Source organism: Dermacentor albipictus, chromosome 6 (genome assembly GCF_038994185.2).
Source record: "Dermacentor albipictus isolate Rhodes 1998 colony chromosome 6, USDA_Dalb.pri_finalv2, whole genome shotgun sequence".
NCBI classification, from domain to species: domain Eukaryota; kingdom Metazoa; phylum Arthropoda; class Arachnida; order Ixodida; family Ixodidae; genus Dermacentor; species Dermacentor albipictus.
The window spans coordinates 49,873,712-49,892,511 of NC_091826.1; the positions used below are offsets into that span (position 1 = coordinate 49,873,712).

The 18,800-nt window shown below is 43.9% G+C and overlaps 1 protein-coding gene and 1 long non-coding RNA gene across 2 annotated transcripts; one reads left to right on the plus strand and one right to left on the minus strand.

Moving 5' to 3' along the window:
• The first annotated feature begins 121 nt into the window (after window positions 1-121).
• LOC135918693 (XK-related protein 6-like) lies at window positions 122-15,935 on the plus strand. Its single transcript, XM_065452351.2, has 5 exons — window positions 122-847; window positions 4,227-4,432; window positions 7,064-7,349; window positions 8,298-8,529; window positions 10,112-15,935. Exons 1-5 carry the CDS (start codon window positions 438-440, stop codon window positions 10,355-10,357), a joined length of 1,380 nt encoding a protein of 459 aa, XP_065308423.1. The 5' UTR covers window positions 122-437; the 3' UTR covers window positions 10,358-15,935.
• On the minus strand, window positions 9,957-18,636 carry LOC135918698 (uncharacterized). Its single transcript, XR_010569734.2, has 2 exons — window positions 17,717-18,636; window positions 9,957-10,305 (listed from the first exon to the last, which is right to left on the minus strand). It is a non-coding gene; the product is annotated as an uncharacterized lncRNA (long non-coding RNA).
• Window positions 18,637-18,800: the final 164 nt, after the last annotated feature.

Genomic DNA, 18,800 nt, shown 5'->3' on the forward strand with positions numbered 1-18,800 from the left:
CGTCGTTCGTGGCAGCTCAAAGCGTTCGGAACGTGTGGCTAGCCATCAGTCAACTGTCGCTGGGGCGTGAAGAGAACAAAGGGGCTCTTCGCGCAACAGGCGAGGATCGAGCGGCGTTATAAAAAGCTGGTGGGGAGAGGAGAGCCTAGCCTGCTGTTGGCTTGTCGTGACTCCCCGGTGTGTACGTCACACGGGCTCCGGTCAAACGTCACGCTCAGCCGAGGACGAAAAGGATGTGTGTGCCTGCTGTGCGGTGTGCAGTGTCGCGTTGTTGTTATAGATGACCCGCTGAGCGCTGAGCCTTTGCCGTGCCACTGGGTCACTATGTGCGGTCTGTGGCTCCGCGCTTGTGAGCTGCAGCATTAAAACATTGAGTGGTATCGCATATCGTTGCCGGCTCTAAATGGCAACCGCTGAACCTCGGAGCGGCGACAGTGATGTCAGCTTCAGAAAAGACGGGCGTTTCGACTGGCCCGCGGTCCAATGGATCGACAGGCTCGAATTGCAAGTGCGAGCCCGCGGCCGTGGTCGTCAAGCCGTCGGTGCGGACGGCGTTCAAGCAGCGCAAGTACACGATTCTAGACGGGCTGTGCGTGCTTTGTTCCGTGGGCAGCTTTCTGTTCGACACCGGCTCGGACATCTGGGTCGCGTACCGACACTACAAGGACGGCAGTTATTGGTATTTTGGGTTGACAGTCGCCTTTATCATGGTGCCCGCAACGATCATGATGGGCTTTAGCTTTAGGTGGTATTTGCTAGATCTCAAGCAGCACCAGAAGCACCCGTCCAAGCTTCAGTGGTTCGTGAGGACTGCCTTTCACTTGCTACAGCTGGGACAAGTCGTCAGGTGAGCGAACCTTTATCTTCTGTGGACCTGGCAAAACCTTTTTGTGGCATTGGAAGTCCATCAATCAGAAACGCTCGTGTTTGGTGAATATGTCGGGCGAAGGCCTTAGAGATACGAGGTCGATATATTTAGTAAACTGGAAAACAAGAGAACGTACTATATATAGGTGGTTTCACTGTGGGAAGAGTGGGGTAAACCATGTCCTTGCATAATGCAGGAAGCGCCATGATAAACCTTATCAGTGTGGCCGTGCGACTGCCGCGTTTGAAAGCATACCCTTATCTTTGTGCTTGTTTATTGAAAGTGTTTCCATCAGGTGATCATTCAGGGTGATCGCCATTATCTGTGAATTTCACGCCTGATAAGGAATGCATGGATAGGTTCATGTGCAGGTACATAGGTTGTCATGAGACAGAACTGGTAGGTGTTAACACTCTATATTGCCACAAATATTAAAGTGCAAGCCTTAAGTGGCTTATACCCCTGATGGCCATGAAAATAACACGTCGACCAGTCCAGTGGTACGAAAACTATTATCATCAGCAATGTCTAAGCAAGCAAAAAATGCAATGGCTCATCCCTCTCGTAATACGGAGGCTACAAGCACTCAGCAAAGTGAAGGGTACAGTGCATACATTCATTGGAATCCTGCATACAATGTACAGAAATGTGGAGTCTAGTTGAACTGTAAAAAAAAAAGAAAAACACTTGACCTTCTCAATGGCCCTAGCCCTATTAGGCTGAGGCTACAAGCACTCAGTAAAGTGAAGCGAACAGTGCACAGATTCATTGAAATCACCCATACAACACACAGAACAGCATATGTTTCAATCCCCTGCTGAGAGGATGCAACGTAAAGTCTAAGAAAAACGTCGTTGGCCTGAGTCTGACCCTGCTCCGTGACCCTGCTATACGAGCCTGCGAAGCTGCAGCTAAGCATCGAAAGCAAGCCGAAGAAGCTGAACTGCGGAAGCAGCAATGCCACAATGCGAGATGGCGCATTACTAAGTTTGCAGCAGGCTTTTGCCTTCACGCGTTCCACAAGTGTAACGTGCTGCCGAACTTTTCGTTGAACACTATACTAGCTATGTTGTTACATTGCTGGTATTGATGTGCTTTTTTGCTAACAAGTGTTGTTCAAATGCTGTGCTAGATATGCACGCATTGAAAGCATTGCAAAGTTTTCAGCATATGTTTATTTACAATCTTTAACACCTAATCGCAATTTAACATGTACAATGTATTTCATGCTTTAATGTGAGCAATTTATGTTTATTTATCACCTGATGTCTGCTCCCTTAGCCGCTGACTATGGGGGAGATTCAGGGCTCGAGCCCCCTCCAAAGTTTTACTGCGAGCGGGGGGAAGGGGGTCGAAATAAATGAAACCAATGGCATAACATACACTTTGACAAGTAATTAAACTATTACATTGTGGAGTCACGTGGCTATATGCTAATAATTCTAGTCATAAGTTGTGTTGAGAAATTTTTATATGTTGTGTAATCTTTATATGTCTTGTATCTTCTCAACTGACCTTCTGTCAGGGAAAGATTTCTTGATTGTATCTTTGCATATTAAATCTTTCATGACACATTACATGGCTTTTTTTATTAATGTGTATTTGTGTGGCCTCATACACACAGAAGACATATATCTCACTGACGTGTTTAACTGAATCCGCTTGTCACATGGCTCATCTGAGAGATGCCAGGTGGTGCGAGGGGACTCAGGCTGTCAAATTGAACGGTCTCCTACTGTGAGGTCTTGTAAATACTCGTATAAGGCCGTCAGTTCAGTGAACAATTCTTTGAGGGCACACAAAATTTTTTCAGGTGCAACTGTTAAAGGTAATTATGTATATATATGTGTGGGCTGTGGGGGTTGCTTGGCAGGCTAGTCAGGCCCCTCCCCCCCCCCACCTCTTGGAAAAAATGAAAACTTTCCACCTATGCTTGCTCCACACTCCCTGCTCAAAGCCGTGGTGGTTTTGGCGTTGCGTTGGAAAGCCCGATTCCACGGGATCGAATCTCAGCCATGGCCACTGCATTTTGATGGCAGCAAAATGCAAAAATGCCCGTGTACCATGCATTGGATGCAAGTTAAAGAAACCCAAGTGGTCAAAATTAATCCAGTGACCCCTGCTACAGTGTGCCTCATAATCAGATTCTGGTTTTGGCACATAAAAGCTTAGAATTTTACTTAATTGCCCTCTAATTGTATTTGAATGCTTAGCCACCGATGTTGCCTTGTTCCCTATGTAGTAGAACTGTTTTCTTCTCATTTGGTCGGGTTTCTTGCTGTTCCTATCTTCAATGACAGTATATACGTAATCCAAAGCAGCAAGACATCCCAACTTAGGCAGGATGTTTAGTGCTTCTGCTGTTGTACCACCACCGATGCGCTTTTGTCCGACTTTTGTGCGTCGCTCTTGTCCTAGTAACAGTTGTCCGTGGAGTGGTTGTAGTATTTTCGACTTTTTCAGGTTGTTAGCGGTGGTGCTAATGCTAGACTGGCACATATCTACGGTAGCAGCAGTAGGAGCAGCAATACAGGCTTTCTATCATAGTCAACATTCGTCACAGGCTCAAGGTCCCAACCTTTTTTATAAGCTTCAGTCACTGCCTTTAGTGTTGTAAGAGATGGAGAAAAAGGTGGTGTTACAAGTATCATGGTATATACATGGGGGCACCAAATGCAAATTATGTAAATCCAGATAGAGAAGACGTTGTCAAGACATTTTTCACACGAGGTGCTGCATACAGACATGCTACCCTTATTTCTTCTCAATGAAGCTTGCACTTCCGCCCCTTGCCAGTGACCTAACTTTTGTTTTTATACGAAAGCAGCCTGTATGCGTTGCTGTGCTGCAAGGATGGGACATCACTCAATGAACGACATGAGTTGTGTGTTTTGAAACTGTCATCAGTGCAGTGTTCTGCTTATACCGCTCAGTCAGATAGCTGGGGTCCATATGTGCAAGTTAGGTATGGGCTTCTATTTTTGAGAGAATCCATATGGGTTGAGTTTCCTTTATAACTTGATGCCACTCTTAGGCAGATTCTTAAAATTTCCTTTACACTCTTTCCTTTCATAAAGACTTGGTTCAATTCACTGCGAACATCCATGTTTATGGTGAACATAACATTAACTGAGAACCAGGGGCGGATCCTGCTGCATGGTTAGTACTGTCAGAGCTAATGTGCCGGCATTCTCAGAGGTGGCTTGGGCCCTCGGTGCCCCTCTCTGGATCGGCCGGTGCGGAGAACGTATATGAACTATGAGCACTCACAAACTTTCCTATGGATAACTGATATTTTTGCTTTGCTTATTGCCGCTACAGCGTGGGCAACATGGATGAACTTGATATGTGAATGCAGATATGTGGACGCTCTCATCTATGGCCTTAAGAGCGCCCGCAGCAAGTCGGAGCAGCGTGAATTCTACAGACGGAGCGCGGAGGAAGACGTCGACGCCAGCATGCTGCGCCTCTTTGAGTGCTTTATGGAGGCCACGCCGCAGCTGATTCTGCAGATCTGCATCCTCGCCAGGGACTACCCGCATCAGGAGGAAGACTTTTGGACAAGTCAGTTGGTCCCCAGAGATGTGGGGTTTTTTTGTCCTTTGTTTGGAAACATGCCAAAGGTAAAGGAGGAGGAAAGAATAGTTATTGGTTCATAAAAAAAATGGCTGTGGCTTAGCTAAGGTTAAGCCCAGGATGCGAAGCATACTAGCCTTTATTTTAGTTGTTGAACCACTGTTTAGCCTGGTGAACTGCTGTTGCTTGGCTGGAGATACGTTCTGTATAAAAGAGCGCGCCGCTCTTTTATACAGCTGTTATGACGCCAGTGCCCTAGCAGGAGGAACGGCAGTTAGGCCGCAGCACCGGCTGTGCGACTGCAGGCGAGCGCAAGAGTTGAGCCCGGCTTGCAGCTGTTGTGACGTCAGTGCACTAGCGGGAGGAGCGGGAGTTAGGCCGCAGTACTATCTGTGTGACCGCAGGCGAGCGCACGAGCGAATGCGAAAGCATTAGTATGTAATCGAATGCTGCTGAGTAATTCTTCGAGCTATGAACTCCTCACGGACAAGCGAGCACGTTGAGACGCTTGGCGCGTTTTGATTTGGCTTTACCGAGGCGCAGTACGAGTTGAGCCTCCGCGTTTGCAGCTGTTATGATGTCATATGGTAGCTACGCGGCCGCGCGCGGCGCAGCAAGGAAGAGCGTGGTTGTGCGGCTAGTATGCTTCGCATAAAACAACTGCTTCTTTAAGAGAACAAGTCTCTTCCTGCTTGCATGAGAAGGGGCTTTCAGTCCAGTCCAGTGCACCTATCGCTTTCACTGTTTTCTGGGCCCACCACATGAGCCGTTGCTGCTCACACGGGTCTGAGCTAAACAGCACAGGCTCTCACTGCTCGGGTGTGGGGTTAGAAATTTGCAAAACTACTTGTATGCAGGGTGTCCCACATAACTTGAGCCAAGAATTTAAAAATGAAAGGCGCATCGGAAGCAAATTGAACCGAATGCATACTATTCGCAGTAGCCTATAGTAACTCAGACAATTTTTTGTTTTCCACATAACTCACTAATAAGTTTAGTTACACAACTTTTAAATTATTGGCTGAGGACCTCAAGAATGATACGCAGATTTGTAGAGCGCCTTTGGAAACCGCCGATAGAGTTGTTTCCTTTACGATACGTCTCACATGCTCCTTTTTTTCCGCGTTGCAAAGAAAGCCAGCGAGAAATGAAAAAAGCCACGTGACGGAGCGTTTGCGCAGTGGTGTTGTGCTGCTCTCGAGCGTGTGTTCGGTTAACAAGGTCAGCTGCATCGTGACTGCTGGCGAGGAAGTGGCAGGGCCTTCTTTATCTCATCGGCAGCACTCGGCCAGCAGCATGTATTTTTGCCATCATCCGGCGGGAGCCAACCTTGTTCACAGAACGCATGCTTTAGAGCAGCACGATACCACTGCACAAGCGCCTCCATCACGTGGCTTTTTTCATATTTCGTGGACTTTATTTGCAACCAGAAAAAAAGGACTACGTGAGAAGTATTGTAAAGGAAACAACTCTATTGGTGGTTTCTGAAGGTGCTCTACAAATGTGAGTATCATACTTCCGGTCCTCAGCCAATAATTAAAAAGCTGGGTAATTAAGTTAATTAGTTAGTGAGTTATGGGGGAAAAATATTGCCTGAGTTACTATAGGCTGTTGCGAATAGTATGTGTTCAGTTCAGTTCACTTCCGACGCACCTTTCACTTCAAAATTCTTGACTCAAGTTATGTGGGACAACCTGTATACTAAGCATAGCCATGTAGTGTGGTAGAAGGAGGCCTAGTCTCCACATAGGGGGCATTTGTATGAGTATAGGGTGGTGTGTATCATGTATAGTAGGCGTAAATGGGTGTATGTGTTAGTTTGAAATCGTCGTTGTATCACTGCCCCCTTGCGTAAGAGAGGCCATGGAAACCAGTGGCACTGCGAGGTTGTTTTTACAGGGCCTCGTAAAGGAAGCTTATGGAGGAACTATGTTTATTTCGCAGTCCCTTAACCTATATTGAAGTGGTAGACCCTTCTGATACTAAACACTACTGTAACAGTCCGAGCCAGCACCCATGCTCCAGACTATTGTGTTCAACACAAATTTAGATCTCGCTCCCTTTACCCACTAATCCATGCACACACTGTCTGGTTCATTATTTTTCACTAGCTTTGTGTGTGTTACACTTCTATGACCAGTGTGGTGTGCTTACTGGAACACTCGAGGGTTGCCCTGTGAATCCATCGACAGATTTTTGTGCAGGATAGGGCAGGCAGCACAAAACTACAGGCACAGCACTTTTGCTTGTCATTTTGCATTGTTACCTGTCCTATGCTGTACTAAAAATCGAAGTGTTATATTAATTGTTATATTATTATTAATAGTTATTAATTATGTATGTGTGTTTTGTATGCAAGTTTAACATGCTAATTAGCCTGAACCAACATTTTGCTTGTTGACACAGTCATGATTAGGTTCTAGTTTAGTGAAAATGACTATCAAGAATAGGAGCAGACATACATTCTGCGTTTATGACCTTTCCTTGCATCCATGTCTCATTTATGCTGTGTTTGTGTGCGGTTATGGCACACATGGGAACAGCCTGAAGTAAAGACGTTGCAGCTCTCCATGCTAGGTGCCTCATGGTCCTCACACACAGTTAACCTCTCCCCATTAGTGGTGGCTCAGAATGTGTCCATCGTGACATCCCTGGTGTCTGTGGCCTGGTCCCTGGCCTCGTACAACAAGTCACTGCGGCTGGTCATCGAGGACAAGGCGAACATGCGGTGGCGGGGTGCGGCCGTCTACTTCCTCTGGCGCCTCTTTGTCATCGTGCCTCGAGTGCTGGCCCTGGGGCTGTTCGCCTCTCTGTTCCCGCTCTACATGTTCCTCGTCTGCGGCTTTCGCTGGCTGGTCATGTCTGCCTGGATCATCTCCATGAAGACTCAGTTCTACGAGAACAGGTCAGGGAAGCTGGCATCTTGGCCTGCCCTTTGTATATATTCTGTCTCCTTTAGGCATAAAATGATTACTCAAAATGTTCTAGGTAATTTCCTTGCCAGAACTACTGGGTTACTTGCACAAGGTACTAAAGGAAAACTTTGAACCTGTCAGCATTGTTAGATTATCTTTGTATAAGCCTCAAAGTGTTTGTTTCATGCTAAGAGATAACTTAGGCACACAGTAGGTCAGAGCTGATGGGACCTCACAGTTCTTCCAGTGCTCCACTTGTGACAGGTGCGGCCTCTTTTGGAGGCATCTTGAACTGCTTTGGAAATATCGGAGGGCGTGTTATGCCTAGTGCTGCTGCTTGTAGCACAGTGGATGACCAAGCTAGATATTGGTTCATACCTGAGAATACTCGTACTTTGTATATGCAGTAAAAAAAAAAGTCCAACGATATACGATACTCCCAAATGCGAAGTTTGAGCGCAGCTTTATGCCTGTTTTCATTTGACAATATATTGAGGCAAAGAATTTGAGGCTGAAATCACCGTGGAATGCTAACATGATATGCGGCATCAGAGCCAGCTGTGGAGGACGATGACAACGAATGCGTGAGAAATATATCGAGGCAAAGAATTTCTGACCGAAGTCGCTGTACCGACTGGCAGTGGGTCAGTGCTGTCAGCGCCTTCGCAGAGAGAGGGGCAGTATGGCAACGCTAGCATGATGAGCGGCATCGGAGCCAGCTGTGGTTGAAGATGATGACGAATGCATCAGCAGTAGCACGAGCGCGTTCGCACAGTTATGCCGACGCCTAACCCAGGAACGGGTGCCTAAGAGCTGCACTCTGAAAATTTTGTTCTGAGTTGGCATCTGTCTACAGTAGCTATCTGCAGTGGTGACTCTCGTGGGCTGTGGTGTAGATCTTTCGCTTTAGTTTAAGAATTCTGCATCTAATATCGCAGGGTGGAGGAGCTGGTGTACAACCTGGTGCTCGGTGTGGTGTTCATCTTCTGCTACCTAAACCCGGTGGACACTCCAACTCGGTTTCGCATGTCTGCCTTCTACGTCGGCACCTTCATTGAGAACAGCGTCCTGCTTGGTGTCTTCTATGTGTACAGTCCACAGGATATCTGGTACAAGGTTCCTGCAGTGCTCGGTGGAACGCTCTGCTTTTTTCTTGGCATCACCTTCATGGTAAGTGTGTGTGTGTGGTTTTGTGGAGAAGGAGGCATATGTGCTTAGAATAATGTTATAAGTGAAACTACAAACGTAGGTTACAGTTCTTAAGTAGCAAATACAGCAGAACCTCGTTGATACAGTTCCGTTTCGTACACAAATGAAAATGCCAGCACGCACTCAGTTCCCTCTTCTGGTGCCAGCAAATATTCTTGCGGGTCAAATATTCACAGCTATCGTTGCCGACCCTATTGTGATGAGCATCTTCACCTACCTGTGTCACGGTGTGCGTGGCGTAGTGCTGTTTGACGCGTACTGCACACTTTTAATTGGCAATAACCCAAACCTGCTGCCGTTCCTTCCTGCAGGCAGTGTGAAGGGAGACTCATGTTTCGCTCATATTCCAGCGTCTGCCCAACTTGGTTTCGTTTCGATTTCCTGTCGCCATCTTGAAACACTACACTACAAGAAAACGACAATGCGCAGCTCGGGCCACTCAGGCCTCCCTAGCTCAGCGCACACCCCATCGTTATACGATGCTGAAATAACTCGCGCAGTGGTTCGCATTATGTAGATGTCAACTGCAGTTGAGTCTGCGAAACATTTTAGTGACCTCGGATTGTATGTTTTCTTGGTTACTACGTTCTTTCTCTCCTTTTTTTTTGTTCAGAACGTACAAACGAGGTTCCACTGTAGCTCTCCTACTAAGAACAAAGGCCCCGCATGGAAGTAAAGTAGTGAATATGAAATACAGGTGGCAACACTCTCTTTGAATTCCCGAAGCTCGGCACAACATCAAATGTATTGCAGCGTTGACTGGTTGAGGCTAGCTAGCTGTTGACTGCTGAAGAGGAGATAGGCTATGTATGCAAGCACATTCCATATTTACATGCAATGTAATAACTTAATGCTAAGAAAGACACAGTTTCATTGCATTTAAATAGGAAGTAAATTCATAATTGTATCATCTTGTGTGGAACCATATCAAACAAAAATGGGTGGGGGGGGGGAGGTATTGCTAAAGCTTTTGACAACACACAATGACTTCATAAGATTTGCAATTTTTTGTATGGAAAACTGAAGTAAATTTCAGTCTTCATTTAAGATTCCTCTTGCTTTTGCTTAAGAAATGGCGGCTGACTTCTGAGTTAACATCGTGCCAGTCTAGCCTGTCTGGATAACATCATAGCGCATGCGTACGAGAAGGTCGCCTGTATGACAACAAAAATACAAGCGCACGTAGCTGTTCGTGTGCACGCATTGCCTTGTAATCATGACCATACACTGCCTTAATTTCTCATTAGTACCATGATCTTCCAGCCTTACATGCTATTTTTCTTTAGCACCTCTTTGAAACAGTGTAGGCATCAAAATTTCAGCTTTCATTCTTCTTTACTTGTGAGGAGTATGGAAAGTTCTGCCATTCCCAAACATATAGTACAGTGTGAAATTCAAGAACATGCTATATTCTTGTCTATTAACTTGGCAGTCAGTACGACTGCACAAGCAAGGGTCAGGGGTTGAACGTTTAGAGCTTCGGATGCCCCCATAAGCTTAGGTTCACTTCACAGGCGTATCTACAAAGCATTTGTTAATGCAGGTGATCTACTATCTTCTCCTCCATCCAACGAGCAGCATTCCCCTGGTGCTGCACCGTAACCAGTGTCTTCCGGTACCGCGGGCGCAGATCCGCGAGGAGATTCTCAAGGCCAGCACGCTCGAGAACGACATGGCCAGCCACCTCGAATCTCTCACCACACAGTCTCCGCCCAGTGAAGATGACTGCAGCTGCTCCTGCAAAACAGACAGTAGTGCACGAGAGAGCCACAATGAGGTTGACGTTTAACCAAGAGTGCCAATTAGGCCAGGGCCACTGGTGCAAGGTTTGCGTTGCAGTGACCCAGCAGTCACTGATAAGGTGGCTTAGCAGATGGAAAGATTTTTGAAGAGCTAAATGGAGGAAGAATTTCACACAATGTACTTGCCTGCCTTTTTTGAAATGGAACTATTGCATAGGCCCGCACAGATAGAGTTAGACAACACCAGCAAGTACAAAACAAGCCAACTTCCAACTGGATGTGTCTTTACACGGCGTAGCGAGAGTTGTTGCTTTGTTCACAAAAATGTGGCTTCTTTTCGCCTCCTGAAGTACTTCCATTACACCTGTCTCTACAGTGTTCAGAACATTTTCACGAATGTAACGCAAGTTTTTCTTCATTTTCCACAGTTGCCAGCCGAGGAGTGCACATTGTTTTATTTTTAACACCATGAAAAGCACACAATTTTTTTCCCCTCCAGTTCCATTTTTCAAATTAATGTATGCTCCACCGTCAGGCGACTAAACTTTGTGGAGAAACCACCTTGTCAGTGACTTGTATCACTAAAACGTAAACATGATAACGTCAAAAGTGAAGTTGGACTGCAGTGCGCGTGACAGTTACCAACGGGCACCGCAAGAACTTCAACAACGTATGATGCAGTCACCAATGACAACGGCTGTCAATTTAGTAGCGGGTGCATTGAATGGTTCCACTGGTCACCATGCAGCAAACTCCTGTTTGTGATAGCCCTGTGCCACTATGTATTTATGTTCAATTCACTGACGGAAGCAGCTGAGTATGTCCGTGCCACTGTAGTTCTTCGCGGCTGTCACTGCTTGGACCAGAGTGTCAGGCCACACAGAGTGTTTGACGACGATAGCGTCCGAGCTGGATGATGGTTGCCATATGTCTTTCTCTCATGACCCCCTTGTACAGGCTGCCATGTCATGGGTCACACGTACAGCCTGCTGAGTTTTTAGTAATATAGCTTGAGTGTCGAGCGCATGGAATGTCAGTGCCTTATGACGGTGAGGAGCAGCAAGATTGACAATGGTACGTGCAAGCATGCAAAGCACTCTCCAGCATAAGCATCGTCTGCTACGTTATTTGCTTCATGAGTGTACGTGTCCTATTTTTATTATCCGTGAGGCCCCGTCATTCACATACAAAACCTCGTATGTGCCAGTAACATCCCTTTCATGTATCTTTTTTTCTTTTAGTCCATGGCACATGCGTGGGTCCAGCAGTACGAAAGAATAATGGAAGGTCCATTGCAGATGACACATCATAGCCAGGGAGGTGTTTTTCTTCACACTGGATCTTTTGTAAACAAAACTGCACAGATAAGCCTGGCACGGGATGTGTCCTTCTAGAGCGATAAGTGTAGCAGAAGATGCTTGCACTAAAGTGTGCCTTGCACGCATGTACCTACTATCCCCACTCTCAACGCATCTTGCCATTACAAGACGCTGTATTGCTGAATTTGCTGCCGCTTCGAACGCTGCTAGTTTTAATTGTCAGATGCGTTAGTTGCACTTGGATAACTCGTGATCGTGCCTCAGGGTTCAACTTATTGCATTGCACTCGCCTACCACTTAGTTTTTATTTAGTGAATGTTGGTGCAGTGAAGCCTCAGTATAGTGAACTTCAACTTGCGTAAACTACAAAAGCATGACATAAACACTTTTTTTTCCTTTACTTCTTTTCCTGGTTCGAATTCACCTGAGTACTGTGTGCCCTTTTCCGCATTTTAGTGAGGTGATCTTGTTTTGCCGTTTCGATTTAATTATGTCTGTCCTATTCACTTGCATGTACAAGCACCCACAAAAGTTTGAGACACATGATTTGTGAAAAAACTGAATTCCGGTGTTGCCTGGGCTCATAGCCTCAAATTTAAAGTTTCGATGAGAGTCCTTGCGACTTAGACAGTGATTCATTAAAAGAATGCCATGCATTAACAGTACTACAGTAGCTAGCTGGGTGAGTCGGTACATCTGCATTATTACTTACAGTTCGAACAAATCAAACACAGGCAAAGAAGAGGAATGTAACATGGGCGCTCATGTTATGTCTCTCTTCTTTTTCCACGTTTGATTTGTTCACGCTGTAAGTAATAATGCCTTAACAAATCAGAGATTCACATGAATCATGGAACCCATGTCCCGTAAACATTTGTGGCCGACTGTACCTAGAGCTTTCGTGACGAAAGCAAGGACACCATTCGGCAGTGAACCCATCATTTGTGTGCATTTTTTTTGCAAGGAAATATTGCCAGTGAAATCATTTTTACTGCTTAAACATAGAGACCTCAACTTAATGAAATTTGGAAATATTAACGAAGTTCTTCTCTGTGAATACAATTTTTTATGTTGAGGTTGGGTCATGTACTCGTATGAGGTGTTCAACGTTGAGGTGGTAAGTAATCGTTGAGCATTGCTTGTAGCGTGTGTCTGCATCTAATCTTCGAGATTGCTTTATCGTGAAGTGCGATCATGCATTCATTATTTTAAGCTTCATATAGCCTAAGAATATACTGGTGCAAGCCAGTAAGCTCTGACAATGGGAGCTACTTGGTGTTTTGAGTTTTTCGGCAGCCCCTAACTAAAGAATGGGCAGTGGTTTATGCATTTATAATGTGGTAAAAGCAGTCTTTATTGATATTTCTGGATCTTTAATAGCAAAGTACACTACACTTAGCTTCAATAGTGCAATGCTTGTATTGCAACTGGTAGTTCAAAGTATAAAACAATAAGAAAGGTCGCTTAATGGGAGTACACATGACAGCAGAAGTAATCGGAACTAGTCACAAAATGCATGACTTCCTCGTGACTGCATCACACAACCTGAAATTAAGGTGAACAATGCAGTTGTCATATGGGGACATATTCACTGCAGTTTTTCATTTGACATTCAATGCGTTTACGGCAAAGAAAGCTAGCTTATTCGCAGATGTCGTGCACCAACGATTTTTCAATGTCGTGCTCCAACGCTTTTTCAATTGGGAATTCATTTTTCATGTGTCAAGGTGATGTCAATGACACATCACATTATACATGTAATGTTACGTTACACGACAAAAGGAACTTCTTTAACTGCTTGCTTGAGATGGCTTCGATGTATGTCCAAATGAAGTTCTTGAAGTCTGTTGCTTTGAAGGCAGCTATCGCAGTAAATTTTGTTTTAGAACAAAAGAAAACAGTCTCGTTTGTGTCGCAGTGATGATTAGAGAGTTTTAGCATGTCACCATCGCTGCCACTTCGTGCACCTGCTAGATCTGCATGGTTTAACTAAGATGTGGCCAGCGTGCAGCTTGCTAAAAGATCTCTATTCCAAGGTCATGGATGCCGATAGTCAACACAACTTGTATACATTGTTTTTTTCTTCAAATTGTTGAAAGAGCTCCCAACCCTGCACAATACATCTGTGCATATACGGTTGATCCTCAATGTAATGAATGCAGATATAATGAATTCCTTTATATAACGAAGTTAATTTTCTTGTTGATAGCAGCTTATTATGAATGTTGAATATAACAAGTATTTTCATGTTAAGTGTGACTTTGTTACAACAATGTTTGTAACAGTAATTACGCATAATACTGGATGCCAGCTCAAGGGTGACTTGCAATGCCTTGTGGTAATTGGGTGAAGTTAGGTTTCAAGCAATTTTGGGAGTCTGTTGCGAAGAACTGGCTGTCTAGTCATCTTCTATGGTCCTCAGTTTGCTGAGCTTTAACTGTTTCATTTGTTTTGGCTGTCTCGTATCTTTTTCTTCTTCTTTCCACAATATGTGTTTTAACTTTTTCTTGCTCAGAGTCTTGTGCTTTTAAGTGTTTTTTTTTTGTGTGGTTATGTTATGCAAGTTCTGTTGTTGTTTTGCTACTCTTTGTATAGTTGAACAAACATTCTTGGAACACATTAGAACACATTTTAACTCTTGGATTTACATATCGAAGGAGTGTTTCCGGTCAGAGCATTTATAGAAGTGGAATGGATTCCACATAAATGACTTTTTTAACACATTGTTGAACAGAGATAATGGTCTTCTAATAACAGTGGTGGTGACTGTATGGGTGGAAGTAGCTTTCTTATCATGGTTTTGACAGCATAAATCCACCCTTACCGACTCTGGCCATGAATTTTTCATTTTTTAATGTGTGTGTGTGTGTGAATTAAGTGGACTGCTCAGAGACATAATGTACAGTCCAAGTCGTGATAACAAGAGAACTCGCGGTTGCAATCTTGAAAGTTTGCCACTGATGGCCGAGTTTGAGCACAAGCCGTCAACTTCTACTAGGTTATTTCTCTATTGACTAATAAACCAAACAGTACTTTGTTAAACTGAACACAAAAGGAAGAAATACCACTGTTGGTTCTCTTTGAGCTGAAGATAGAGGAACATTGAAAATACGTCCATGATGCCAGAAGTTCATCCTGTGTTGAATCAATGGAAGACTAAATGGTCCTGAACAGTTGAGCCTGCTGAACGATACAGAGTGTACAGTTTTCCCACAAGTTACACAATCTCTGTAAAACAAACGTGCCACATGTTGTCTCAGCCCTGACACAGGGCTACTTATTGTAGCAGAGAACACCTTAAAGGGCGATTTTGAATGTGCTGAGAAACACTGTGCTGTACGATAATACCAATAACAGTTTGTTTAGCTTGTGTATGATGACAGCATGCCAATAACTGTGTCATTTGCATATTGTGTTTGCATCAACACATGCCATTGTATTCAAGGGACATTGTTAATGTTTCAATGCCTGAAGTGTCCGGACGTTGCCAAACTATGCATAAGATTGAGGAGCAGAATGGTGAAACTCACAAAAATCGATTGCCCATATTTTCTTGTTGACAGTGCCACTGCTTACATGTGTTGTTTTTGCATAATTGTTTCTCTCTATTTAGGTTTGCCTGAGGGTGCTCTGTGTTATTTGTTATAGTCGGTAGTCTTAGGAAAGGTGTAGAAAGAATAGTAATTTGTCTACAAAAGCAGCACTGTTGTAAACTTAATGTTTCACTGTAGTACTGCTTAGCCAATATAGTTAAACGCACATTTGTATTTGCTAACATGCACGCTGTCGTATTATCTTATCTTTTCAGTCATTTTTCACTGTGGCTGAACAACTCAGTGATAGGCTATGTAAAGACCGATCATTTATTCTGAAAGATCCCTATTTAGACACAAACCAAACTGCCAAAAAGTGTTGCCAAAGCAGAACAGTGCAATATTGTATTTATACAGGTAGCTATTCACTTTGGCCATTTTAATAATACAGAGTGCGCAGTTTTCCAAGAAGTTACATGATCTCCATAAAACAAATGTGCCACTTCTGGTCTCACCCCTGACACAGGACTACTTATTGTAGGATGCAATTGTTCCTGCAGTTCCTGCAGTATGTATCTATATCTGTGATAACTGAGAACAATTCCATCTGTTAAAAAACCTAGAACAAGTGTTCCTTTATTAAATTCAAAAGACATTTGTTTACCGAGTTTTAGAGGTTTTTTGTGTCTGTTGTGTTTGTGGCCTTGTTATAAGCTTGGCGTTTTGTGACACACAACATATAGAGGTTTAATAAATAGCTTTTGTTAAACTTGTTTTTGTTCTTTTATGAATTACGGATGTCAGGCGTTCTTGAAAACTTGACCCGATTCTCATTATGATACAGTTTCAGCTACAATTACAATTTTCTTGTATTCTGGTATGTCTAAATGCTACCTGCAAAGATGAAAACAAATGCTCAAGTGCATTATTATATTGCCAAGTGTTCTTGTGCTCATTTGGGCATTCTGACTATATCCTGACCACGGCTGAAACATCAGTTTGTGTTCATCTGGATATGTGGTTTCGACAAGCATTTCACAAACATCCATCTGAGTACAGTGCCATCTTGTTAAGCCTTCTCTCTCTTCTGTTGTTGTTTTAGATGCTACCATATCCTCATGCAACTCCTCATACTTTATAATGCTCATTACCTTCAATTCTTTGCAATGTTAACTGCACTGTGACTGCAAAATATTCATCCCAGATAAGAAACCATATGTGTATGGAAGTACATGGGAATGGTTAAAGCATATCCTTGCTGCAAGCTTTTGTGAAAATTGACACCTCTGCAATTTAGATCATCGTGATGCTGACTGATGACGAAAAGCGCTCAGGAAGTGTGTTTTGAATGCAGCTAGTTGACATGAAAGTCCTGGAAGCAGCATCAACGTGCCAACGTACCACGCGATTTTATGCCATATTTTCTTTGTTTAGGACCAGAAAAGCAATTCTGACATCAAGTAATGTGAGGGGGCAATTACTGTCTCTACATACATGAAGATACTGCATTCAGCTCCTAACAGGAATACCTTGAAAAAAATTTTATTTTTTCGTGTTTGTAACACACAGTCGGTAATAAGAACTGACTTAAAAGGCAGCTATGTCCTCGAGTTTTGTTCAGGTGTGAGGAGGATATGGATTAGTAGATTTGCATCTCTCCTGCGGGAATCACTGTTTCGAAAAAAAAAAAGGTTTCGTCACCCAGATGAAGATGCCCATTTAGTGAAATGTTGCCTTCAGGCTGGGGCTCCGCTTGTTCGCACATTCATCACTATAATGTGTACCTTATGAATGACCATTATTGATCCACTAAAAAAAAACGTGCAGATCCAAACACAATGTTGGAATCTAAACGATGGGAACCTTGTTTGAATTAGCCAAGGGGCAACACAGACACGAGCACAGCCTCGTTGCCAGTCACTGTTAGGTGTCTGCATCACAAGAACGAAGGCGGTGCATGATGCTTGTTGAGGGAAGAACGTGTGTGAGAGCGGCATGCACAGAGAAGTGTGACACATATTTAGATACACTTGAGGCGGCGCACCCCTTGCGTCACGGTTGCACAGCCATTCTGCATAATTAATTGGCCATGGATGGGCACATCACTAGTGCCGAAGTTGTCTACTCGGGCATATACCCAATGGCCCAAATTGTCCGCATATATACATATATACACAGAAATAGTTGGCAAAGGTAACAACAGTGAACGTCAAATCTGGGGAAAAAGGCAAAGAATGCTATTCGCTATTAAACGTGCTATAGAAACATTTCACTATAGTTTTCTTCCGGATGCTTTCGTGCCTCAAAATTGGACGCAGGTGCGAAATTTGAGCATACCGGGTATCAGCTTCCTAATATCTGCAACGCACAATTTGCATTGTTGCAGTACAGTTTAGTTCAGTGTGGTTAATGGCATCATAACTTGTGGCACGGACATTTGTTTCAGTGATCTTTTTAAATAAAAAAAGATGGCGGCCTACATGCCGTAGGTGCGCTTGTGTCGGTTGCAATCAAAATGGTACTAGTAGCACTGTTTATACTGCAGGCTACTTACTTTCGGGTCCTCGGAACTGCAATTAAGTCTGTCAAGCATATCAGACAGCGGGTTCTTGGACGCTACAACTATGCAAGCAGCTTTCACCGAATGAAAAGCCACTTTTCGGCTTGTACTAGAATCTGTTAAATGTAGCGAACTTGGTCAAAGTCACGTATGTGAAAACACTTCTTCTGTAGGACATCAGAATCGCGTCCTTATATCCGTGCACCATCTTGAGGACAAACAGGACATCTGCCTGACATCTAGTTTCGTAATCCTACCACAGATGTCCCTAGGACATCGCACATATACCTTTTTCTGATATTTACCACATAAGGTTATCCTGCGGGGGCTTTTTTCGATATATACAGAATATTTGCACTCCATTTGAGGCTTTTTCTTTGAGTTTCCTTGCAACATAATTATGTTTTCTCACATGTTCCAATTACAGACCGAAACTGCAGCTCGTGTACGTCATGAGTACATCGGAAGGCCTAAAAGAATTAGGAGTATACTACTTGTGCACATGTGCATGCACGCGTAACATGTACACACTATGTATCTGTTCTTAATGCATGGGCATCTGCATGAGCCGTTGCATCTGTCTCACAACATGTCATGAGTACATCGGAAGGCCTAAAAGAATTAGGAGTATACTACTTGTGCACATGTGCATGCACGCATAACATGTACACACTGTGTATCTGTTCTTAATGCATGGGCATCTGCATGAGCCGTTGCATCTGTCTCACAACATGGTATACGAACGTAATAGCTATAGACAAATTATAGCAAGCAGTACAATCGGCCCTGCCATACATCCACGAAATGTACGCAGCATGACCTCATGATGTCCCTCATGGACATGCAAGGGACATCTGCAGGACATGGAAAGTGCGGCCACTTTGTCAGAAACGAAAAAACAAAGACCTCCAGAGGCATCCGATACCTACCTCAGGGCTGTGCTGAAAATCAGTGATTCGAAAAGAACTTTTTTTAAAAGCAACATCCACAATTACGTTCAGCAGAAATAGGCAACAAAAGCGGTCTCCGGAGGACATTCATAAAAGCTATAGGTTATTTACAGCAAGTGTGTTTGTAG

What these genes read in the sequence shown, in the direction of transcription:
- LOC135918693 (XM_065452351.2), top strand. Translation starts at nt 438, where the DNA reads ATGTCAGCTTCAGAAAAGACGGGCGTTTCGACTGGCCCGCGGTCCAAT. An exon ending in CAGCTGGGACAAGTCGTCAG is followed by an intron (nt 848 to 4,226) that starts GTGAGCGAACCT and finishes ATGTGAATGCAG; the next exon opens with ATATGTGGACGCTCTCATCT. An exon ending in GGAGGAAGACTTTTGGACAA is followed by an intron (nt 4,433 to 7,063) that starts GTCAGTTGGTCC and finishes TCTCCCCATTAG; the next exon opens with TGGTGGCTCAGAATGTGTCC.